Here is a 24,070-nt window from a genome sequence, read left to right as displayed (position 1 = left end):
AGGTCACAGAGGCGCCACCCCCGGCATTCGGAGGCATGCCCTTTCAGTTTTACTGTCACTGCCAGTGAAACCTGAACACCTTCCTCACTGACTGTTGGTGGCCAGGGCCCAGCCCCTGGGCCCCATCTCAGTTGGCACGCACATCTCCTCCCCTGCTCGGGGCTCGTGTCTGTGTGCCTGCAGGTTGGTGTGTGGCAGAAGGCCACAGGAGGGCTGGGCATGGCTGGGACCTGCGCGCCGGGCCCCTGCCAGGCTTGTTTTGGTGCCCTCCAGCTCCACACATGGGGGCACGGGGTCTGGGTAGATGCCCACAAACCAGCTTGCTTCCTAGCCATGGTTCCCAGAAGACGAAGCAGCCAGAGAGTGATCAGGGCCCATAGTGACAGATGAACCAAAGCCTGTCTCCCAGGGCCTCCGCCACGCATGCCCTGTCAGTCTTGAGAAAATTGGGCTTTTCCAAATGGGTATGAAAGCAACCCTGAAAGATGCGAATGTGTAAGACTGACAAGCTCCAAGCCATGAGCTTTCGGAGGTATGCTGCCCAGGCCACTGGTGCTGCCCAAGGGGTTTTTTTAGTGATGCGTAGGAGACACGCTGACTCTACTGTGGAAATTCAGCTTGAACTGGTAAACATGCTGGGCACTCAGACTCCCGATACCACGTATATTATTTGCTGAGCCACAAAAGCGAGTTGACTTGAAGTCCACCTAAAGAAAAACACCAAGTAAACAAACAGTATAGACTGTGCAGAGTTGTGGCAAAGCAGCGCGGGTGGAACACAGACGACCCCCACTTAGGGAGCACCTGGCTGGTCCGGGGAAGACGGTCTTCATTCTCCTCAGTCCAGATGGCATTCTCTACAGACATGTGACTTGGGATGTCATCTGTCCCGCTGTGTGAACTCCTGCCACTCTGGGAGACATTGGTGTCGGTTATTAGTTGTCAGCATCACTTTTTTTGCATAGGTTTTGAGGTGGTTCTTTTTTTTTTCTCTCAACGACATAGTGAAGTAAGTGGAAATGACAGATTCTGTCTGAGTATATGTGTATGTCTAAAGTATCTAGATTAAGAAGTACCTCCTGTATTCTCAGTAACGTGTGTGAAACCACCCTCAGGCACCTTGTTGATTTTTAGCCCCAGGTCTTCCTTTCAGAGCCCCGTTATTTTGAATGCCATCAGGGTCCCTTCTCAGTCCCACACGGGGTTTTAGTCACACCCTGTTCCCCAAGCCATTTGGTCTCCGTGGGTTTGTCTTGGGCTGGCCCCACGGGGTCTGGCTGTCCGTCTGGAGCGAGGGGTGAGGCTGAGGAGACAGGGAGCTGACGCACACGGTAGTCAGGGACTGGGCTCACCCGCCACTGGCCTGCTCATCCACCACTCTTGTGTCCCCGTAGGCTGTCCTGGAGGACCAGAGTCACGTGCGGCAGATGGAGCTCGAAATCAGACCCTTGTTCCTCGTACCAGATACCAACGGCTTCATTGACCACCTGGCCAGCCTGGCACAGCTGCTGGAGAGCAGGAACTACATCCTGGTGGTGCCCCTCATCGGTGAGTCAGGGCCGGGCCCACCCTGCACATGCGCAGCGAGACCCCTCTGCATGCACGTGCCGCAGCCCCGGGGCCCAGCAGGCAGAGCCCTGCCGTGTGTGTAAGACGGGATTTGCAGGGAAGTTGGGAATGCGTGGGGCAAGGGAGACTGTTTAATAATCAAAGCAGTTCGAATTATTATGGCTGATCCGTGGCTTAAACTGCTTGAGCAAATGGACTCCTGTGTCCCAGCAACCAGAGGCTGCCCGAGCCCAGCCCTTGTTTTTATCCTTATAAAGCTCGCAGTAAAACAGCAAAGCTGGTTCCCGTTATTGGTAAACACTCAGCCCTGGCAGATAACGGCAGTGCTGCTGGGTGGTCTGGCAGGGAGGCTGGGAGGATTTTGAAGTGGTTAGATGCCTTTGGTCTGATGGGCTCGTAGCTTTTCACGATCATTCTGTTGGTTCGAGGTAGCGTTCTTCTGGCCAGTGTCACCCTAAGGCCAGGCCAATGGAGGCCCTCCAGCGCAAGCCCGTGGCTCCCGCCTGTGGATTCCTGCCACTTGGGCCCTCACCACTGTCTGGTCGCTGTTTGTTGGTACAGGGTCAGCATCTCAGGGCCGGCTCGCGCGCTTCCACCCTCAGGCCGGAGGAGCCCAGCTGGGCCATCTCCAGGGACTGTCTAAGGCACCCTGGTCCTCGGAGCCCTGTGGTGGGTCGGCTTCAGGAGGGGCCCCGGGCTTCTGTCTGTACAACTCACACAGCTGCTAGTGCTGAGAGCTGTCCTCTGGAGGGAGGGGGTCTGGGAGACGACTGGGAAGCCAGGGCTGCTTAATGTCCCCTCTCAGCAGCCACTTGGAGCAAGTTTGGAAGCCCTGGCTTCTGGACGGTCTGCCAGACTGGCCGTGTGCCTGCCAAGCCACCTCTGACATCCATGCCAAGATGTTCCATTGGGCCTCCCCTCCCAGTCCCCAGTGTCTTAGTGCCAGATGAGGGTGGAAACAAAGGGCAGGAAACATCCGCCCCTGCAGAGGCTCTAGAACCCTGGGGGGTTGTGGGAAACACGTTAGCACCACCTGAGAATGTTGGCACTGAAGCGGCCCTCGGCCCGCCTCCACCCTCCCTGTCTTCCTTCCCCCTCCCCATGTGGCCTGGCCAGAGCCTCTTCAGCCCAGGCCCTGAGACCCACAGGAAGGTTTTCTGTTCTTCAGAAGTAGAGCAGCTTGTCTGCCCGGGGCCGAGCCAGACCCTCGTGTTGCTGTACCCACCCCTCTGCCTTCACCGGGTCCCGGGTGGGGCAGCTTTCAGGAGAGCAAGTCCCCGTGCTCTCCTGCCCAGGAGATTTTCAGGAGTAAGAAAGTGAGTTGGCCGCTCTTTGCTGGATGGTCAGGAAATGGGGTAACTGAGAGGCGGCCACGTCTCAGGTTGCTCATCTAAGTCTTGGAAGGAGCCTCAGACACCACCCCAGCCCGACGAGTTCTTGGTCACCAGCACTGATGGGGCCCACCATGTGCTCAGTCTCCTTGTTTCCGAGGGGGCCCATGAAAGGCAGAGCAGCAGCCCTTGGCCTTGGCGAGCTTATGGGCCAGTGGGGGAAGCCAGATTATGTGGGGAGGGAGCAAATATATAAGGGGACCCAGAGGAGATGGCAGCTATAGAATAGTCAGCCCCCAGGGGCACCGGGAAATGCCAGCTCTCTCACGGGAGGGTGGGCCCCTGCCCTGTGCCCAGAGCACAGAGAGTTAAGCCGACAGCCTCCCCGCTTGTCTCTTGTGCTCTTTAACCTGCTCCATGCTCCTTAGGCCTGACCCCAGCGTCGAGAAGCCCCGCCTGGTGCAGAAGCACAAACAAGCTTCCCCTTTGAAGCCTGTTTAGTTTGGAAGCAGGAAAGAAGATTTTGGGATAGAATACTAGTTTTTCACGTTTGATGTTCTGTTTGGTGTACCATACACTCAGCCACCACTACTCCGCAGCCTCAGCCATACGTTGTGTGGACGCTGCAGCTTCAGGTTGCTGAAGGCATGGGTGTGTGTGTGTGTGTGTGTTCGTGTTCCTACATGGGCCCTTTCCAGAAAGTGTCTCTGAATACCCAGACAGTGAGTGCCAGGCTCACCATGGAACAGCGTGCTCACACCGACTCCCCGAGCCATGAATCACTGTGCTGAGGAGAGGCCTCAGACCCCAAACTCTCCCGGAGCCCCCAAGGAGTGCATATTTCCCACTTGACCTCAGGCTCTTGGCTGGAATTTTGGAAAGAATCTTCACCAGAAAATGAAGCCGTGTCCCAGACACATAGGCAGGCAGACACACACACACACAAACACACACACACACACGTGCAGTATCAGAGGAGGTAGAAGTGCCAAGGGGATGGTTCAGGGGACCAGCAGGGTTCCTGCATGTGAGGCCATGACCCCACTTCCCACCCCGTGACCTCCCCGCGCTCTGCCAGGGGCAGGCATAGAACAGCTGGGGGCCCGGGCGGATGAGGGAGGGTGCCCCTCTCCCTCTAGCTGCTGAATACCCCTGCCTCTCCTGAGAGACCCTCTCGATTTGATTCTATAACTGAGGAATGCGATGGAGGGGCCAGGTTTCTTCCTCTGAATACAGCAGCTCCAGAAAATCCTGTCAGTTCCTCCCAGGAGAAGGGTGGGGCCCAGGGGAAGAGGCAGGAAAAGGAGAGAACACTTGGAACATCGAAGGCACTTCTTGCCCTCCAAGGGCCCCCGGTTTCATGGGAAGACTCTTGTGGGGCCACGTGGCCTCCAGGGTCGGGTAGGAGCTGCCTGAGAAAGCAAGGCCTCGGGTGCAGACAGACAAGACAGACGTGATTGCTGAGGCTGATTCCTTGTGGGACTGTGTCTCCTCAGTGATCAATGAGCTGGATGGCCTGGCCAAGGGGCAGGAGACAGACCACCGGGCCGGGGGCTATGCCCGCGTGGTGCAGGAAAAGGCCCGAAAGTCCATTGAGTTTCTCGAGCGGCGATTCGAGAGTCGGGACTCTTGCCTGCGGGCCCTGACCAGCCGTGGCAATGAACTCGAATCCATCGCCTTCCGCAGCGAGGACATCACTGGCCAGCTGGTGAGACCCAGGGCAAAACGGGAGCACTCGAGCCAGCCTTCAGAACAGGGGAGGGAGGGGCTCGAGGCAGGCCCCCCAGCCTGGGCCTCCTGCCCCCAGGGGGCAGCTGCCATCGAGGCCCAGGAGGGGGTTCCTTGTCCCCTGGGTAACTCTCAGCACAGTGGGACCTGGGCAAGCAGGGCCAGGGCGTGGATGGGCGGGACACTGAGATGTGACCCCAGTGACACTCACCCTGTCTTCCTCCAGGGTAACAATGATGACCTGATCCTTTCCTGCTGCCTCCACTACTGTAAAGACAAGGCAAAGGACTTCATGCCCACCAACAAAGGTAGCGCTCTCCCTCCGCCTGGGGACCTTCCCTTCCCTCCCTACCTTGTCCTACCTGCCTCAGACCTAGGTCCCTTCCCTGACTCTGGCCTGGGAAGTGTAAAAATCAGGAATGAGGCCTGATACAAGCCTGAGGCCAGCCCAGTTCCCCCCTACACACACACACACCACCCCATGCTGGAAGTCAGACCCCTCCCCAACTCCCCCAGCCTCAGGTGGACCCTCAGCCAGCTAAGGACGGGCCTCTCCCAGGAAGCTGGGCTTCAGGCAGTGAACTTTCCTGCTCTGCAAGCATCCATTTCCTTTCTTGGGTCCTCAGTGAGTTCTCTGACAGCAAGAATGTCTTTATGATTCACTGTAGCTTATTCCGGCCATGGTCTCCTGAGCCCAGTCCTCTGCCGCTCTGAGGACAGTCCCCAGCGGTCCCTAGGGCCCCACCTCCCTGTCCTTGGTCGTGCTCACCCTCTCAATTCATCTGTGAACGTTTACCCTGTATCAGGCCGGGCTGGAAGTACTTCCCCAGCTAGTAGTCGTCCTTTTCATCCTGTCTCTCTGGCTGTGTGACAGAGCACTTTGGAGGCAGGTGAGACCTTGCAGACGGAGCCCTCAGCCTGGTTTTCAAAACCCTTTTGGTGAGCAGAAGCCCGTCGGGGAGTCAGAGACTCTCTTCAGGGTGCTTGAGCACCTTACCCTCATCCCAGAACCGTCTCTTGCCTGAGCTGGCCTCTGAGAGTCAGTGAGGCTCAGGTGTTCTGCTCCTGGCTCCCAGGACTCCAGACATTTCTTCTTCTGGAAGGAATTCCTAGGCTCTCCTAGCTCAGCGTCATCTGCACAGCTGATAATTCCCACCTCTTGGTTTCTGTCTGCATGTGTGCAGCCTTCTTGTCCTCTTCTCTGCGTTGAGGTCGCCCAGCCCATCTCTGCTCGCTTCCCCATCCTGCTGCCCGGCGGGCCCGGCGGGCCCAGGACTGCCTTCCCTCCAGCCTCCTCCCGCCGCTTCAGCGCCACCCACGCCACCCACGGCCCTGTACCTGAGGCGGGTGATGCGCCCACAGCTGCTGTTCCTCAGAGGGGCCTTGCTACGTGATGGGCCTGCACCGTCCCTAAGGGGCGGATCCAGAGCATCCCAGTGCCAAAGAGGAGCCCAGCTGAGCCCAGCAGAGGGGTGGGGCTCTGCTCCCAGGCAGCTTCCTGGAGGGGCACCTTCTGAGGGCAAGGTCAGCCGGACTGCAGAAGGCCTTGTTGGGAAGTACGGTTCAGATACCGCTGTGGCCCCACCCAGCCTCAGAGCTGTTTCTTTCTCAGCAGAGACACATTTTGGCTTTGGCCCTAGTCTCCCCACCCCCCACTTCACCCCCAACAGCCTACAGGAACCCATTGGCATCCTGGGGACCGCCCCTATCAGAATTACATCAGCAACGGCTGGTGTAATCAAACCCCATTTGTCAGTGTGAATTCTTAGCAGATTAACTTGTCAGATTCACAGAGAAACCATCACCAAATGTTTATGTGTAAACGATGTTGAATTTTAAAATCATGTGGATTATGGCGGATGGGGCCTGACAGGATGACAGTCTCTGGTTTCTAACAAAGTGAAGTTACCAGTGTCAAAACAGAGGATGTTTATTGTTCAAAATGTCTCAAAGTATCCACAGAAACCCCTGCAGACCCCTGCCAGCAACGCCGGGCCTCGGTTGGCCGCTGGGAGGCCTGGGACTCGCCTGGTCTGAGTCCCAGCGCGGGAGCAGTGGGGCGGTGGACAGACCCGGGCCGCCCGCTGCGAGCCCCACAGGGCACTGCCCGTCACCCCGCCCCACCCACACCCCCCTGAGCCGCTGGGCGTCTCAGAGCATCTCCTCTCCCCACGGCCGCCTTCCTCACCCTCTCAGTCCGCCACGGCTGTTCACCTCCCACCACAGCCTCCTTCCGCTGCTCCCCTTCTCTCACCACCATCAACCCTGCGAGCCTCTCCTCCCTCTTCCCCCAGACTCCTCCCAAGGCTGACAGCCAGCTCGCAGCCTCCCTGCCTGGAGCTGGCAAGCCTGAAACTGCTCAGGTCCGACATGGCTATTTGCAGTCCCCCAGCCCCGCCAGGCCCCCGTGGTCAGGAATCCCTGGGGGACATTTCCTGGGCCTCACTGCCTGCCTGCCTGGGGATGAGGAGTGGACCTGCCACTCAGGGGGCCTTAGCGGGGTTGGGGGTGTCACTTGTGAGAGTCCTTGGCCCCAGTTTAAATTCTCCCCCATACATTAGTATTAAAAAGTTAAGGAATTGGGGAGAAAGACATCCTGCTTAAAAAAGTCATCTAAAAAGAATGAAGGCGCTTTGTTTGTGCTGACATAGAAAGATCTTTAGAATTTCAGTGAAGTAAGTATGGCTAGTATGACTGAAACATTACAAGAGAAAAAGCTTATGTGACAAGTATCTATACTTGTAAATGGGCATAAAGAAACCTGGAAACATACACAGCTTACCCTGGGACAAGACAGAGACATAAGGAAGCTCACGGGGAGGACAATCAACTTGACCTTCCTTGTTCTGTGCTTAAAAGGTTTATACTACAGACAAGGATTACTTTTATTTACTGGTGGGAATCTTTGGGCTCTAGCCTCAGGGCCACCTTGGCTGGCCTCTGTCAGGGGACCCTTGCCCTCCTCTCCTCAGAGCTAGCACCCCTCCTCACATCCTGGGAGCCCTGGGTACATTTCATGTTCCATCTTGCACTTCCTACTTCTGAATACTTAAAGCATCAGGCTGCTGGCCTTCGGGCAGGCAAGATAATGCAGAAGAGAGTCTTATGAGCCCAGAACTAGCCCTGCAGTCAGAAGGGACAGGAGGCTGCTTCTCCTGCCTCAGCTCAGAGTCCTGAGAAGAGGGGTCTGCAGAGACTGGCGGGCTGGGGGGCTCGCAGGGCACGAGGCAGCCCAGTCCTGTGCGGGGGGCAGGGGTGCATAACAGAAGGCCAGCCCCGGCCCATGACGGCCCTCCCTCAGCCTGCAGGGGAGGGGCGCCCTCTGCTCCTGGTTTGTGTGAGGGAAAGGCCCTGTGGGAGGGCCAAGAAATGGTTGGCCTTGAGCCCCCCGGACCGCTTTCCCCTCCAGAAGAGGGGAGGCAGCCAGGGCCTCCGCGTCCTGCCCTCTGAGTCCCTGTGCTCTCTCGTGCCCACAGAGGAGCCCATCCGGCTGCTGAGGGAGGTGGTGCTGTTGACAGATGACCGGAACCTGCGTGTGAAGGCGCTGACCAGGAACGTGCCTGTGCGGGACATCCCGGCCTTCCTCACGTGGGCCCAGGTGGGCTGAGGGGGCGCAGCCGCCCCCCACGGAAGCGCTCCTGAGAAGGCCGCCAGGCGCCCGGTGTAGCACAGAAGACGCCCACGCGCCTGAGCCACCAATCCACCCAGACAATAAACCATCCTCTTCCAACCCACGCCGTGGCCGTGCTGTGGGGGAGCTGCTCCTCACAGAGCCCCTCCTAAGGGTGGGCGGAAGTGCTGGGACCCTCCTCGGCTGCCAGGATTTAGCAGGGAGGTGGCTGGCTGCAGCGACGGCAGGCGGGCGAACCAGATGGGCCGCCCCATGCCCAGCCTTTCTCCCTCCCCCTGTCCAGATCAAGGGCCGGCAGAAGGCCTCTTAGCCCGGAGATGCAGCCACTTTCTCAGCTGGAGATGGCGCAGGGCAGGGTTAGCATTTCCATCAGATGCAGGTGAAACCATGGGTCCCCTCAGTCTTCAGAAGCCCTGACCCGAAAGTGTCCAAGAGGCCTTGGTCATGCCATGAGGAGAGTACCCAGGAGGTCTGTCTCCCTGATGCCTGGATGCCCCCAGGGACTCCATTTGGGTTCTGAGCACCAACCATGTGCTGAACTGCAGCCCTAGGCCCTCAGCTCTTCTCCCGCCGCCCCGCTGCTCTTCTCCCTGCCCTGCCGCCTGGGTCCCCTGTGCTTGGCCACCTGCTCTCCCCTCAGTTGGTCATGGGTCTGTAGGGAAGGCCCCTCTGCTCTCTCAGGCCCATGCCCCCTGGGTTGCCTTTGCCTGCTCCCTCTCTCCTCAATGGCTTTCCTTTTGCTCTCTTCCTGCTTCACGAAATTTCTTGCCAACTCCCCCTCCCTCTCTCCCTCCTGAACCATCCCCCTTCTCCCCCCCTTTCTAGTCCTTCCTTCTCACCTTCCTGGCCCCTCAGTCCCTTGCTGTGGAGCTTCTCTGACTCTTTCTTCTGTGGTACCTGTGGCAGGAACCTAATGTAGCTTTCCTGACCCTGAGCTCCTTTCCCAGGCCCCTGTGCTCTGAGAAATGCTCAGACTAGTCTGAGGGTAGGGCAGGCCAGTGCCCACGAGGAGCATTGCTTGACCTGGGGTTTGCACCCCATTTCTAGCTCTGCCCTGGAAGGTGCAGGGGCCCTCTGGCTATGCTTGGAGTTCTTGTTGCTTCTAGCTGGCACCTGTGTTCAGTCTCCCTCCAGAGGCTTGCCTACCGGGACTGTGTTCTCCCAAGCCAGGGACAGGGCTGGAGGAAGACTTAGGGGAAGACAGGGTTTGGAGACGAAGCCAGGAGTCAGTTTTAATGGGACCAGTGGGGAAGTCCCCCAGAGGCCCCTGACTGACTACACAGCCTGCCCAGACGGTGGGAACAAGGCAGTGCCCTCCCCAAAGCCCAAGACTATGCCAGAAAGATGGGGAGCAGGAGAGCCACAGCCAGTGATTTGAGGGTACAGGGCTCAAAAGACTGGGCTTTGGGATATAGGGTCCCTGGCCTCTCCTTTGAGATCCCTTCTCCAGGATGAAGGTTAATGACATGGGTGGGAGACCCCCATCCCTCCTTTCTGTTCCATTTGCAGCCCTGGTTTTTTTCCTGAATAAATTTTTAGTTATAAAACATACTGGAGCTGTTGCTGACCTGTCTATGGGGCTGGGGAGGGAAGGTCCAAGCCACTGCACCTGTATGAGGGTGCTGCTTCTGGCCCCAGCACCCACCCCCGTGTGCCCCACCCAGCTCCTCCTGCAGGGCAAAGAGAGCCGCTGGGTCCAGGGTCCTTGGTTACTGCTTTATTGCTGTTTGGTTCGAGTATAGAAAATGGAAGCGGCTCTGGAAGAGCCTGTGTACAAGGTAGGAAATATACAAACGAGGAGGGAGCTAAAGAGACCACGTTCCAGCCCAGCCCAGCCTGGGCTCAGGGTGGGGGGCCGCCCAGGGCGCATGCAATAAATATGGTCCGGGGCCCCAGGGAAGGGAGGGGGGACCACCGCGGGAGTGGGAGACCGGGTAGGCCAGGGCCATCTCAGCCCTCTGACTCCAGAGGGCGGGAAAGGTTAGCCCTGGGGCTAGTGCCACTTGTGCAAAATGAGGAACTTCACATTATCCGTCCCGGGGCGGGCGGGGGCTGGGGCGGGGGGGCCCTCCGGCCGGCTCAGTCCCCTCCCCGCTCCCCAGCTCTGCCCGACGCTCCGACCCCAGCGGGGAGATTCACAGTGAGAATGGGTGTGGTCGCAAGGGCCGGAGGTAGGGCTGGGAGCGCCCCAACAGTGGCACCCCTCCCCCCCAAGAGCAGCACGGAGCCGGGAGGTGGGGGCCAACGAACCACAGGAAGAGGCGGAGAAGGGCCCGGGGTCTCCTTTGGTCAAAGCTGATATCAAAAATATAAATCTCCCTTCCCCCAACCCACCCCCGTCCCGGGGTTTCCTCCCCCACCCCCACCCCCACCCCCGGGCTAAGGCACAAAGCAGTGAGGCCAGGTGAGGCCGCCGCCCCTGCGGCGACGCTGCCGAGGCTGCTACTGTCGTCCGGGCGCGGGGAGGTGGGGGGGCACCCGCCTGCTGGTGGCCGCCGCCGCCGCCTGGGGGCGCGGGCCGGGGCCACACGGAGGGCAGAGGCGCACTAGGTGGGAGAGAAACGGTCGATGGTTCGGCCGTCGGGGCCGGCGGCCAGGTGCGCGCCCTGGCTCAGCACCTCGGCCGCCTTGTCGGGGCTGAGGCCCAGCTCCGCGGTGAACTTGGCCAGCGGGTAGAGGCTCTCGAGCGCCACCTTGGGGTCGTGCAGGAAGTGCGTGGTCTGAGCCAGCAGCTCGGCCGCAGCCGCCTTGTCCTGCTGCTTCAGGCTGAGCTGTTCGGCCGTGAGGCGCGCCACTGCAAAGACGCCCTCGGGGAAATCGAGCTTGCCCTTGCCGTCGGGGCCCGGGACGCCGGGGAGCCCCCCCAGCCCCGCCAGCGCCCCGGCCGCGCCGGCCGCGCCGCCCACAGCGTGCATCTTCATGTGACTGATGAGGTTGCGCTGCTGGGCGAACTTGCCGCCGCACACCTGGCACTCATAGGGCTTCTCGCCCGAGTGGATGCGCATGTGCTCGGTGAGGCGGTACTGGCGCGTGAAGCGCATGCCGCACGCGTCGCACGCGAAGGGCTTGAGGCCCAGGTGGCTGCGCATGTGGCGCGTCATGGTCCCGCGCTGCGTGAACTTCTTCCCGCAGATGGTGCAGGGGTAGGGCCGCGTCAGCCAGTGGGTCTTCTCGTGCTGCCGCAGCGTGGCCGGGTCCTTGTAGCTCTTGTCGCACGACGCGCAGCGGTACGGCCGCAGCAGCTCGCCCAGGCCCCCCGGGGCCCCGGCCACCTTGTCCCCACCGCCTCCAAAAGGGGGCCCGAGGCCGGCGGCCCCCGCGGCCACCTCCGCTGCCTCGGCCCGGCCGTACAGCGCCTCCTCCTCCTCCACGTGCGCCTCCACGTGCGCGTTCAGCTGCTCCGAGCTGGGGAAGCCCTTTCCGCACGGGATGCAAACGTACAGGTTGTCGCCGAAGCTCTCGGGCTCTCCGTAGGCCAGGTGCGGGCACGGGTAGCCCTCGAGGTGGCCGCCGGGAGGGCTGGGGTCCTCACTGCTGCCCGTCTCCTCACTGCTGCTCTTGTAGTCGTCGCCGTCGCCGCCGGCGCCAGGCCCGTCCAAGCTGCCCGCGTAGCGCGGCGGCGGCGCCAGGCCGAGCGGAGGCCCCCCGGGCGAGGCCGAGGGGTCTCCGCCGCGCTCCTCGCAGCGTTCGCTGGGGGAGCCGCGCTCGCGGCCCAGCTCGTCGCCGTAGCTGCCCAGGCCTGGCTCGTGCTTCATCCAGCGGTAGAGGAGGCTGGGCCCGTCGGGGCGGCCGGGGGGCTCGGATCCCGGGCTGCCGCCGCCACCTCGGAACGGATCCGGAGGCGGTCCGGCCTCCTCCAGCTTCTGGAAGGGCAGCGGCGGCAGCGGTGGCAGGGTGAGTGGTGGCTCCTTGTAGGCGGCGGGGCCGGCGCTGGGAGGGCTGTCTGGGCGTGGGGGCAGCTCTCGCTCCCCCGGCGGTCGCTCGGGAGGCGCGGAGCCCGGCGGGCTTTTCTTTGACAGGTCCAGGCCGCAGAGCGGGGAGCAGCGGCGCTCCGGGGCGCAGAGCGCGGTGGCCGGGCCGGGGCCCGAGGCGTACAGCTCGGCGCAGTGCGTGTTCACAGCGGCCTCGGGGCCCGACGGCGGCTCGGCGGTGGGCGGCGGCGGAGGCCCGGCCGGGGAGGAGTAGCAGGCCTGGATGACGGGCGTGGCGGCCCGCAGGCCCCGGCCCGGCCTCCCGTAGGGTGCGTAGCCGCCGCCGCCGCCGCCGCCGCCCCGCAGGTGGCAGTACTTGCCGTGGCGCTTGAGGCGTTTCTTGCACAGCGCCACGAGGTCGGGGATCTGCAGGTAGCTGGCGGCGGCCAGCACGGCGCCCAGGCTCGGCTCGGCCCCCGGGGCCACGGCAGCCGCCGCCGCAGCCTCCGCGCCATCCGCCAGGCGGCCGGTGTAGATGAAGTCCAGCACCAGGCGGAACACGGCCGGGCTCACCATGTCATGGTCCAGGTTGAGCAGGTTGTCGTGCACCACCAGGGACTTGAGGTAGGCGCTGCTGGCCGCCAGCACGTTCTTGTGCGCGCGGAAGAGGGCGTTCTGCACCACGATGATCACGTCGCACAAGAAGCCCTTGGTGCGCTGGTTGTTGAGCTGCAGCAGCAGCTGCCTGGAGTGGCCGGGCGCCTCCATCGTGTCCAGCATCGTCTGCCCAGCACACTCTCCTGCGGGGACACACACCGGCTGGGTCAGAGCCGCACCGAGCCCTGGCTGCCTGCACCCAGCCCGGCGCTTCTCCCCTGCACTTCCCCTTCCCCTCAGCTGGGCAGGGGCAGGGGCATGGAGCACGGCGGCCTGGACACGGGCGGAGAATCCGCGGCCTCCAAGAGTGGGCGCCTGGGCCGGCCGGCCTGGACCAAAGGAAGGAGCCGAGACCGGCCGGCGCAGAGGAGGCCAGGCTGGCCGGCACCCCCAGGCCCGGATGCAGCCGGGCACTCTGCCTGGGTTCTGGGGGCTTCCGAGGAGAAAACTGTTCCGGCGAAGCGACCCTTGTGGAAACAGTTACCCGATTTGAGGAAAATGTCCGCTTCAGGAAAAGTCATTCAGGGCTGAGAAGTTTGCCCAAGTGGGATACAAGGGAGCCGAGTGAAAAAGCGCCTCCCGCCTCCAGAGAAGTTGCCCCAGTTGGGGGAAGAGGTCCGGAGGAGGGCAACGCGGTGCCCGCCGTGGCGCCACCCTGGCCGGGGGCTGTCAGACCCTCGGCTGGGGCCCCGGGCGGCGGCCGTGGCGCGGGAAGCGGAGGCAGCGGCTGCCGTGGCGGGCAGAGCACGAAGGCCGGCCCGGCGCGGGGAGGGCGTTATATCGGGGCAGGAGGCTGAGGCAGGAAGCAGGTGGGGGGGAGGGGGGAGCCACGCAGCTCCCAGGGGAGGGAGGGGGCAGCGCCCCGGGCGGGCACGGCGCACAGCCGGCTGCGGCCCTGACCCTGGCCTGCGCCCCACCCGCGTCCCGGCCCCGGCCTCGGCCTCCGCTCTGCATTCGCGGGCCCGGCGCCTCCCTCCCCGGCTCCCCTCGGCCCCTTCTCCACGGGAACTCCGCCGCCCCAAACTTGGGGAAAAGTTTCCCAACTTCAGACAGGCCGGGAGGAGCGCGCCAGCCCCAGTCCCTCGGCTCCCAGCTTTTCCTCTCGGCCCCCAATTTCGGCTGCCAAGCGGCCGCTGGGCCTGAACTGAACCCTGAGCTCCCCGGCCGTCCGCTCGCCCGCCCGACCCCATTCGCTGCCTGGTCCCCAGGGCCTCGCGCGCGGCCCGTTACCTGCGGCCACAGCCCGGCCGGGCTTCCCTCCCCGCGGCGGTGGCAGCTCCTAGTCGGCGCCCCACCCGCCCCGCTGCCAGGCGCCGCGCTGTGCCAGGGCAGCGCCCCTGCCAGCCCCGCCCGCCAGCTCCCCTTCCCTTCCCTTCCCCTCGCCTCTCCAGCCCATGTGCGGGCAGAGCCGGCCCCGGGCCGCTGACCCCGCCGTGAACCCGGCGCAGAGCAGCGGCCCGGCGGTCCTGAGTCCTCTAGGGGTGACACCCGGAGCCCTGAACGCCAGCCGCGTTGGGGGCTCCCGCGCCGGAGGATGCGCCCCAGGCGGCCAGAGCGCGAGGACCGGACTGTTCGGGTCCCCTGTCCCTCCCCGGTCCCCAGCCCTAGGACCCACCTGGGGGGCATGTCGGAAGCCCCGGGCCCGGCTGCCGGCGGATCCAGGGGGGGACGTGGCTGCGCTGCGCTGCCCTCCGCCCGCCGGGCCCCCGGTCGGTCTGTCCTGCTGGTCCGTCCTCCCCGCGTCCTGGTCGCGTCTCAGCCCCGCCGCGCTTTCCGCACACTCTTATCTGGAGCGGCCCGGGCCGGCGGGCGCTGCTGCAGCTATGGCGCCACCTCGCGGCCGTGCGGTACTTTGCGCGGCACAGCCACGGCCTCCTTCCTGCGCACCTGGGATGGAGGCTCGCAGATGACGAACTGGACCCAGGAGGGGGGCCTGTTCTCAGATTCAGCCTTCCAGATGTGCCCACCTGGAGTCCCCAGCCCCGGACCTGCGAGCCCCACAGAAATTGGGGTTTTGAGCTGAATGTTCCTGTGTACATATTTCTAAATTCTGACATTGCTCCAATTCAGAAAAGTCCGGTCTTCAAGGAAGGGGCAGTGGAAGGGAGGAGGCTTCGGAAATCCTAAGGAAGAAGATAGACAAGCTCTTAAGGGGCTCTCATTAGATATCGCTGGATGGCACTGTCCATTTGTACACCGGCCCCCCAATACACCCAACCTCACTCAGCCACGTGGGATAGGTATGCACAGAATAGACCCATTTGCACCCAGACCCTCTCCAGGCATTGACACCCGTGAGCGCTCATGTTCGCAGACACACACCTGTCCCCTTCCGGAGTCCAAGAACCGGCTTTCTGTCATATTCAGGGTACTGCCATATAGAGCCCTCCATGACCCGGGCAGAGGTGGTACCCAAAACCTCACCCTGAACTCGCAGATCTCTACAGGGACCCCAGGAAAGGTGACTGGAAATGGCTGGACAGCACCTCTTGGGGGTCCCACAGAAGCGACCCAAGCCCCCAGATTTCCCGTGTGAGCTGTGTTGAGGGACGACCAGCTTGAGCGACCTCGTCGAGAGAAAAGTCACAGGAGGGCCTGCAGCCCGGGATCCCCACAAGGTCCTGCACCCCCACGTGAAGGTCCAATTCTTGCAGATGACGCCCCCTCTAGGAGGGGGGGGACCCGGCGCTGGAGCGCGGGCGCTTGCACAGCTAACTCCGGAAGTGTCCCCGCGCCGCCCCAGCACATCAGGCCGGCAGCCAGCGCCTGTGCGGCTGAGTGGGCCTCGGCAGCCCACGCTCCGCCTCTTCCCCGCACCTCCTGACCCCCGCCCACACGTGGAGGGTAGGAGTGGGTCCCCAAGAACGCCTGCAGCTTCTGATTGGCTGCGCTTCCCTCAGCCGCCGAGCGCGAGAGGCTGGGGCGCAGAGTTACCATAGTAACCGATGAGGTTCGCCCAGATCGCGTCTCTCCGAGGCCTTGGAAAGCTTAGCAACCGCGCAGGGCCGCTGGGCCGTGGGGGCCGCGTTCACCAATCTCCCCCGGCTCCGCGCCATCCTCCGCCCCCATGCCCCCGCCAGAGGTAGTGGCTGAGTCATTCATTGAGGGGCCGCCGGCGCGGCCACCCGCGGTCCCAGACACCAAGGTCTCGGGCGCCCCCCAGAGGCTCCCTTCCCTCAACAGTCAGAAGGCGGCTCCTGGTCCCCACGGGTTCTTCTGACACCCATTGCGTCCCGAGTCTTTACCCTGTTTCCACTCTGTGCTCTGGGTACATCTGATCACAGTCCTCTTTCCCGTCTCCCTAACCCCTGTCCTAGGGTGCTCACTAGGGAAATAGTGAGGTTCCAAGAATGAAAATGGTGGGCTCCGGAGCCGAGAGCCTCCAGGGGAGGTGGACATCCATTGACATCTTGGCGGAGGGATGTGCTGCCACACTGAGGTGGAAAAGTGTATAGAGTACTGGGCAGGGAGGCAGCTCTCAGATCTGGGCTTTGATGGATGAATAGGAGTTCTCCCCCAGGCAGGAAGACATTCCTGGGGAAGAGAACTAGTAGGACAAAGGCTGGAGGCCAAAAACGGAGAACTCGAGGTGGCCAGATGGCAAAGGGCATGCAGGACCTCTTTGACCCCATTTCTGCTGTAATCTTTTCTCCCCATGATGAGGCCAGATCCTAGCCCCACAAGGATCCAATCAGCCCGGTCTCTGTGCAGTGGCGTCTGTCCACTGTAGGCCCACCCCAGGGCCCCTGTGCCAGTTTTTTTCTTTAACAATCTCCCCAGATTCCTGCTCCCCCAGTCCCTACCCTCACACTGTCCTTATGTCTGTATGGAAGGGTCTGACATACCTGCCCCCGCCTAGCTGCCTTTAATCTTTGACCTTTCCCTCCCTCCCTAGTTCCATCTGGCCTGGCCTGGCATTGCCCCCTCTCCACCCTAGCCCATCTCCTCTCTCTGAACACACTCCCCTCCCTCGTTTAGAATTTTCCTCAATTGATTGAGCTAGGCTTGGCCAGGACCATTCATTCATTCATTTCCCTACTCCTATCCAGGAGAACTTCACCTAATATAGCATGGACTCTTCTTACCAATTCTGACCTACAGGAACTCTTACTCCTCCAGGAAGGGGTGTCAGCCCAGCTACCCTCCCCCAAGACTCTTCTCTGCTGAGCTGTCAAAATCCCTCCTTCCACAGATGGGTCCTAAATGAGGCTTGCTGGGAGTCAGGCTCTGAAACTGTAGTCTGGTCTTCCTCCCTTCCACTTACTGAGGCTTCCTTTCCCTTCTCCTGCCACCTTTCCCCCACCTCCCCCATAGAGCACCCTCTTGCTCATTTCTGGGGAGTCCAAGCCACTCTCCTCAACTTTTCTCCCTTCCCTCGGGTCTCCAGCTCCTGGATTCCCATTGAGCGTTTTCTTCCACGCCCAGCCTCCTCCTACAACCTCCTGGACTCCCCCCCTCCTCCCCTCATGTCCCTGACACCACAGTTTTAGGTGATGTCAGAGGCCCCTCCGGGGGTCCAGCTTTTTCTCCGCATCCTCCCCCCACCCTCGCGCAAGGGTGACGACACCACAATAGCCTTGAGGGGTATAACGCCGCCACCGCGGGGCATCCAGTGATGTTACAGAGCCGTCGGGTCCAGGAACTGAGGAGTGGGAGTAAGGGCTACTGGGTGAGGACCCTGGAAAGCCGGGGGGTGGGCTGGGGTTGAGCCCCTAGATGTCCCAGAGTGAATACATTTATAATGGGCCTGGCCACACTCCCTGCACTGTCCTCTCGCTGGCCCCCAGCCCGCAGTTCCGGAAAGTTAACCCCTTGTAGACCCGTACGGGGGGCGCGAGCTCTCCTCCCCGTTCCTGCTTCCGTGCGCCCTCCTCCCCTTCCCAGCTCCCCATCGCCTCAGTCCCCATCACCCCGCCCCACCCCCCCGCCTCGCCACTATAAATAGCCCCTCTTCCCGTTTCCTAAATTCCCTGCTGACGTCGGCAACGCGTCAGTGTGTAGGAGCCGCGGCCGCATGAATGAGCCGCCGCACGAGTACTACGCGTGCCTATAAAAGCCGCCGCGCCAGCCGGGCTGCGGGAGGCGAGCGGGCGCGGGCGCAACACAACCGACAGGTAAGCGGGACCGACCGACCAATGGGCGACAGATGGACGATGCACGGACATGGACTGGAAGGCAAGGAGGAGACCGACAGGAGGCAGGTTAGAGGGGCCCCAAAGGGGTGGGGTTGGGGACAGGGTGGAGGGGACGAGGGTCCCCTCGCAGCTGCTGGAGCTGGAGCCAGAGGCGTACGCAGAACCCCGAGCAGCACCTGCCTGCGCCCGGATGGATACGCAACCACTTCGGAGGAGCATCGATCAGAGGACCGACCAGAGTCCCTGCGGCTTTTCCTGGGGCTCCTGCGCCATCCTCCCAAGAAAGTGGGACGAAGGTGCTGGCGCCCCAGGAGACGCGCCCCTTCCTCTCCTCCCCGCAGAGCGGTGACTCAGCCTCGCTGCCCCCGGTCTGCTGAGCTGGGGCGCCGGCGAGAGACAGACGCCCACCTACCCGCCCCCCTGCCGCACCTTCCTCAGGATCCCTCCCCTCATTCAGCCGGGGCGCCCCCTCCCCGTCCCGTCGAGCTGGTCCCTCCGCGCCCCCAACTTCCCGCCTCTGCATGAGGAGCTGTCCTCTCAGGACCAAGCGGGGGCGGGGCCTCGGCCTGACTGCCCCGCCCCGCCCCCATCACCGGCCCCTCCCCCCTCCCCGCAGCCGGAAGTGCCTCTCCGCAGGGACATCTTTGACGTCATAGGGTTTTGACGTCAAGGGCCGCGTGCCTGTCCGCAAGCGCCGGGGCCGAGAAGGGTTGGAGACGCGGGGCAGAAAGAGCAGCAGCGCCCCCAGCTGTGGGCGACGGAGCCACCCTGCCCGGGCAGCGCGCCGGCACCTTGGCTCTAGACTGCTTACTGCCCGGGCCGCCCTCAGTAACAGTCTCCAGTCACGGCCACCGACGCCTGGCCCCGCCTCAGGACCGCGGACCCGGCCACCTGCCGCGCCCCCGGCCCCTCGGTCCCCGAAGATCCCTCAGCCCCGCGATCGCTGCCCGCGCCGCCGCTGTCCGCGGTGCTGATCCAGCGCGGGCACCGCCATTGGGCCGTCCCGTCCCCAGTCCCCAGGGGCTACTGAGGGGCTGCCGGCCCACACGCACTTCGCAGAGCCAAGAGCCCAGAGCCCCGTCCCTGCAGCGAGCGCCGCCCCCCGCCCGCACCGCCGCCGTCCCCCACTGTCCCCCCACCCCGCGGTCCTGACGTCAGCCCAACCCGAGCTGCCGTGGTGCCGTCAGCAGCGCGCGCCCCGCCCCCGCGTCTCCAGGGCAACCGTGGCTTTCGATTGTTACTGTGGGAACCGGAGGTAACAGTCTACAGCCATGGTCGCCCCGCAGCACGCCCACGCGCCGCGCCACGCAGCGCACCGCCCGGCGGGATGGGGGAGACTCAGATCAGGAGGAAGCGGAGGCGGCGTGTCGAGAGCCCATGTGTCTGCGGGGGTGGCGGGAGGTGCCGCACAGGGAGGCGGGCTACTCCGGAGCCGGGCATCCAACGAGGCAGAGAAGGAAGCGGAGTATGCTCTACGGAGTATGTCTGACTGTCCCCTTCAGTGACCATCCTGTCCTCCTAGCCGAGGTACTGCAGCCAAGGGACCGTGAGAGAATGGGGAGTTCTGGGATTTGGGTTCATTTTTACCTCCTTGGAGGGAGGGAGGGAGGCCGCAGGCACCTGGAAAAATATTTGCATCCTGGGAACCGAAGGGGGTTGTCGGAGGAAAGGTTTTCTAAATGCGCCACGACCTCATTCTTCCAGGAACGCCTAGCTGAGTAGGCAGAGGGCAAAGGGTAAACCTTGAACCCATTGCCTGATGGAGTCACAGCCTTCCCTCCCTCTCTCTTTCGCTCCGAATCTTGAAGGATAAGAAGGATCCCCGACCCTCAGGAAGCGTAAAGCTTGTAAAGTTAACCCGTCCCTAAACGGCTGTGTGAACATACCTGCATCCTCACCTCACTCTATCTCTAGGTGCTGGATTCCAATTTTAGACTGTCTCAGATTAGCCATAAAGAGGGGGAGTAAATACCAGAGGAGCTCAAGTCCTCTTGGGCTAGTGAAGTGTAAGCAATGACCTCTTCAAAAACATTCTGCCTGTCACTTGCCGCCGCCACCACCATCACCCACTTCAGGGCTGACTGTTGGATACTGGGTGCAGGACCACCAAGGGACAGTGTTGGGAATGATTAATGCAACCCAGCCCTGCCACCACTGATGCAATTTTTCTTGACCTCTCCATTTCCCCTTTTCTAAACTGTTTCCAACACAGTTGGTGCTGGTTTCACAGCTAATCAATACCCACACTGCCTGTCTCCCACCCAAGGACACTGAGGGCTTAGATGAAAAGGCACCTGATTCTGGCATCCAGTGCACATCGGTGGGCAGACTGTGTGCACCTGCCAAGAGCACACAGGGAGGCAGGAGGCCCCACCTGCGTCACCAACTGGCTGTTAAGGGGCCATGTTGTTTCCAAGCCTTCTGTAAAATTTTTTTGGGCAGGCCTGTTGTGAGGACCAAATTAGATCATGTAAGTAACAACCTTTGAAAACTGCAGAACGCTATTTTGATCTTAAATATTCTCTTAGGCTACTATGTGGAGAAGGCGATGGCACCCCACTCCAGCACTCTTGCCTGGAAAATCCCATGGATGGAGGAGCCTGGTAGGCTGCAGTCCATGGGGTCACTAAGAGTCAGACATGACTGAGTGACTTCACTTTCACTTTTCACTTTTCTGCATTGGAGAAGGAAATGGCAACCCACTCCAGTGTTCTTGCCTGGAGAATCCCAGGGACAGGGGAGCCTGGTGGGCTTCTGTCTATGGGGTCACACAGAGTCGGACACGACTGAAGCAACTTAGCAGCAGCAGCAGCAGGCTACTATGTCCTTGTAAGGAGGTGGTGGTGCTGGGGAGACCTCAGCTCTGGGCACTGAGAATGAACAGGGGAGTGGGGGGACACATTTCTCTGAGCAGAAGCTCTAGGACTGAAGCTGTTGAGGGTTCTCTGCTTAGGGACTCTCTCTCCCAAGAGCTTTAGGAACTAAGGTGGAGTGACAGGTAGAAAAGATAAATGGCAGGGATGATTTGGAAAGAAGAGATGAAGTCTTTTGCAGTTTGAACCCATCTGCAAGTGGTCAGAAGAGGGGGAAAAACCAGAGGACTGACTGTAGTTAGGACTTGAGTATTTTGAAAATCATTCAGGGCACCACACCCACAACCTACTTTATGGAGTAGGAAGGTGAGGCCCTTGCAGGACATGCTGTCCAGTGGTGAGTAGTGGCCTCTCTGCTCATCTTCTGTGCCGCAGCAGAGAAGAAAATGACTAGTCAAGGTCAAGAACGGCAGTTCTTGGATCTGAATCCAACTCTGGGGAAGTTAGCCTCTCAGTGCCTCTTGTCTCAGTTGTAAAACTAGGTTAGCATCTACCTTATGAAGCTGTGAAATTAAACTAGGTAACTAAAGCTTCTGCTTAGCACAAGGCCTTGCATAGTTAGAACTCAATAGATGATATTCCTCTTCCTGTCTTCTGGACCTCATTATCCTGAGTTGAAAATGTTAGATCCATGTTTCTTAGCCAGAGAGCTTGTTTCCCTCTTCCTAGTAGAGTGCCTGAGAACCAATGTTTTTATTTTTATTTTTTTCAAATTACACATATTTACCAGAGACTTGGGCTTCCCTGGTGGCTCAGAGGTTAAAGCGTCTGCCTGCAACGCGGGAGACCTGGGTTCGATCCCTGGGTCGGGAAGATCCTCGGGAGAAGGAAATGGCAACCCACTCCAGTATTCTTTCCTGGAGAATCCCATGGACGGAGGAGCCTTGGGGCTACAGTCCACGGGGTCGCAGAGTCTGACACAACTGAGCGACTTCACTCACTCACTCAATCACCAGAGACTTACACTCTATAGAGACAGTGGTTTTCCAGCATTTCATTGCATGACAGTGACCAGGATGGTGTCAAAATGCAGATTCCTGGGTCCTAGTGATTAGCTCAGTAGGTCTGGAGTTGGTCCCAGGAACCCAAGGTTTAACATGATCCTGACGCAAATGGTCCATAGAATCTGTGTGGAGGGGAATAACCCCCTAATATTCCCCATTGTTCCTGGAGGGCACGGTGGGAAATGACGTATCACACTTGTTGGGAACACGTAGATCGTATCGTGTTTCCTTCTATGCTGTGCTTAATTTTCTGACTCTTTGCGACCCCATGGACTGTAGCCCACCAAGCTCCTCTGCCCATGGGGATTCTCCAGGCAAGAATACTTGAGTGGGTTGCCATGCCCTCCTCCAGGGAATCTTCCCAATCCAAGGGTTGAACCCACGTGTCCCACCCTGCAAGTGGATTCTTTACTATCTGAGCCACCAGGGAAGCCCATCATACATTTTGATCCTCAGGGGAATTTCCACCTTTTTCACTTCTGCTTCACCAGATCCTACTCTGGTCTTCAATTTCACCCTTCCAACTTTAAACACTGCCTTAATATTCACTCCCCAAATGTCTTTCCCTCTCTCATTTACTCCTCCCAATAATTCCAAGTAGCAGCAACTGGGGTATGCAAGGCATCATGTTCACCTCTTGAAGCCTTGCCTGTGATTGCCAGGAGGGCTTGTGAGCCCTTAACTGCAAACTTACTCACTGCTTTTCATTACGAACTGCTTATTTCCAGAGAAGAAAGGAATCCGAATTTTTGTGTGCCATTCCTAAAATTTTAACTATCACAAACCCAATTTTCCCCCTAAAATTCTATGGGCCAAATCCCATAGGTCTGTAGGAGTAATTCAGAGCATTTCAGTCTCTTCCTTTTGCCAAGGAAGGGGTCCCTTTAAAACACCAAGAGCAAGGCAGTAGCAGCCTGTAGCACAGAATTTTCTTCCCACCCCCACTTTCTGCCTAGGCATTTAAATCTAGCTTTTTTTTTTTTTTTTTTTAATATTGCATGGTGCCTACCAAGTCGCTTCAGTCGTGTCTGACTCTCTGCAACCCTAGGGACTGTAGCCCACCAGGCTCCTCTGTCCATGGGATTCTCCAAGCAAGGATACTGGAGTGGGTTGCCATGCTCTCCTTCAGGGGAATCTTCCTGACACAGGGATCGAGCCAGCATCTTTTACCATCTCCTGCATTGGCAGGCAGGTTCTTTACCACTAGTGCACCTGGGGAGCCCTTGTAAGTCTCAGAAAGCTGCTATCCATAGTGAAGAACTCAGGATTTCAGATGATTTAAGGCTCTTAGTCTGGCTGCCTCAGGATGGGCTACGGCATTTGTGCTGCAATTCCCTAACCCCAATTCCTGCTCAATTACTAATTACTTGGGGCAGCCATGCTTACGGGCCAGATAGGGTATGTTGCAATCTTCCAGAAAAGAAACAAACTGGTGAATCTGCAGAGGAAGGGCAGCCTGGGGAAGAAGGCACTGGAAGTGGAGGGAATAGCTAAAGCGAGCAGTCTTTAGAGTGCCTAAGAATAGATAGCTGAGTTGGTAAAGAATCCGCCTTCAATGCAGGAGACCCCAGTTCGATTCCTGGGTCGGGAAGATCCCCTGGAGAAGGGAAAGGCTACCCACTCCAGTATTCTGGCCTAGAGAATTCCATGGACAGTCCATGGGGTCACAAAGAGTCGGACACAACTGAGCCACTTTCACGATAACAGCATTTTCAGACCAGATGGGCTGCTTAGGCCTTGGCTGTGACCGCTACAGAGTAGCATCCATCTCCAACTCTGCAAACAGGGTTAAGTTTGGAAAAAGGTTACCTCTGTGCTCTGTTTCCATCTAGGTCTAGCACCATCCCATCCTTCACTCACGGTTTAGAGAAGCTGACAGCTACGGCGGAGAAAACAAATACATGAACCTGGTTCTGACAGGCCCACACACAACTCTTACGGATCAGGATCAAAGGAGCTAAAACTCAGTATGGCCCAGGCAGAGCTTTGCCAACTGGTCTCTTCCCTAAACTTCTCAGATGTAACTTCTTCCCTCCTCCAGGGAGGAGTCCTTTCCTTCAGCTTGGGACTTAAGACTTCCATCAAAAATGTGTCCATGTGCACATATGCATGAGTTTGTCCTAGGGGTTCGCAACTGCAAACACCTCCCTGCTTGGTGCTGCCCTGGAGGCTGTGTTGATGGCCAGGAATCCACTTTTTAAAAAAAGATAAAAACGAGTTTTCCTGTGTAT

At 60.1% G+C, this 24,070-nt stretch overlaps 3 protein-coding genes across 7 annotated transcripts in view; 2 read left to right on the top strand and 1 right to left on the bottom strand.

Annotated features, from left to right (window-relative positions):
* The window catches only part of SMG6 (SMG6, nonsense mediated mRNA decay factor), a 200,745-nt gene extending 190,935 nt beyond the window's left edge, over window positions 1-9,810 (top strand). For all 3 annotated transcript variants that reach the window (XM_027517050.1, XM_027517051.1, XM_027517052.1), the window contains 4 exons: window positions 1,395-1,548; window positions 4,397-4,608; window positions 4,855-4,936; window positions 8,105-9,810. In XM_027517050.1, the coding sequence (XP_027372851.1) occupies window positions 1,395-1,548; window positions 4,397-4,608; window positions 4,855-4,936; window positions 8,105-8,235 (579 nt within the window). In that variant the 3' untranslated portion in view covers window positions 8,236-9,810. The remainder of the gene's footprint in view (window positions 1-1,394; window positions 1,549-4,396; window positions 4,609-4,854; window positions 4,937-8,104) is intronic.
* Window positions 9,811-9,954: 144 nt separating this feature from the next.
* Window positions 9,955-23,971, bottom strand: HIC1 (HIC ZBTB transcriptional repressor 1). 3 transcript variants are annotated; one of them, XM_027517056.1, is made up of 3 exons: window positions 23,649-23,971; window positions 14,443-14,950; window positions 9,955-12,970 (listed from the first exon to the last, which is right to left on the bottom strand). In XM_027517056.1, exons 2-3 carry the CDS (start codon window positions 14,882-14,884, stop codon window positions 10,806-10,808), a joined length of 2,607 nt encoding a protein of 868 aa, XP_027372857.1. In that variant the 5' UTR covers window positions 14,885-14,950; window positions 23,649-23,971; the 3' UTR covers window positions 9,955-10,805. The 3 variants fall into 3 exon arrangements, with proteins under 3 accessions (XP_027372857.1, XP_027372859.1, XP_027372860.1); XM_027517058.1 differs by lacking the exon at window positions 23,649-23,971 and adding an exon at window positions 15,150-15,894; XM_027517059.1 differs by lacking the exons at window positions 14,443-14,950; window positions 23,649-23,971 and adding an exon at window positions 13,312-13,577.
* Window positions 17,787-19,831, top strand: LOC113877192. The gene has a single exon (XM_027517073.1). The coding sequence runs from the start codon at window positions 17,846-17,848 to the stop codon at window positions 18,485-18,487; it is 642 nt and encodes a 213-aa protein (XP_027372874.1). The 5' UTR covers window positions 17,787-17,845; the 3' UTR covers window positions 18,488-19,831.
* Window positions 23,972-24,070: the final 99 nt, after the last annotated feature.

The sequence above is a fragment of the Bos indicus x Bos taurus genome, chromosome 19 (assembly GCF_003369695.1).
Source record: "Bos indicus x Bos taurus breed Angus x Brahman F1 hybrid chromosome 19, Bos_hybrid_MaternalHap_v2.0, whole genome shotgun sequence".
Taxonomy (NCBI): Eukaryota; Metazoa; Chordata; class Mammalia; order Artiodactyla; family Bovidae; genus Bos; species Bos indicus x Bos taurus.
The sequence above is the reverse complement of the archived record's forward strand: the minus strand, read 5'-3'. Positions and strand labels throughout refer to the sequence as shown.

Excerpts from the sequence above, each read along its gene's own strand:
- HIC1 (XM_027517056.1), bottom strand. The coding sequence starts at position 14,884 with ATGTCAGAATTTAGAAATATGTACACAGGAACATTCAGCTCAAAACCC. Across the intron at positions 12,971-14,442 it reads GCTTCCGACATGCCCCCCAG|GAGAGTGTGCTGGGCAGACG; the intron begins GTGGGTCCTAGG and ends GTGTCCCCGCAG.
- LOC113877192 (XM_027517073.1), top strand. The coding sequence starts at position 17,846 with ATGAGCCGCCGCACGAGTACTACGCGTGCCTATAAAAGCCGCCGCGCC.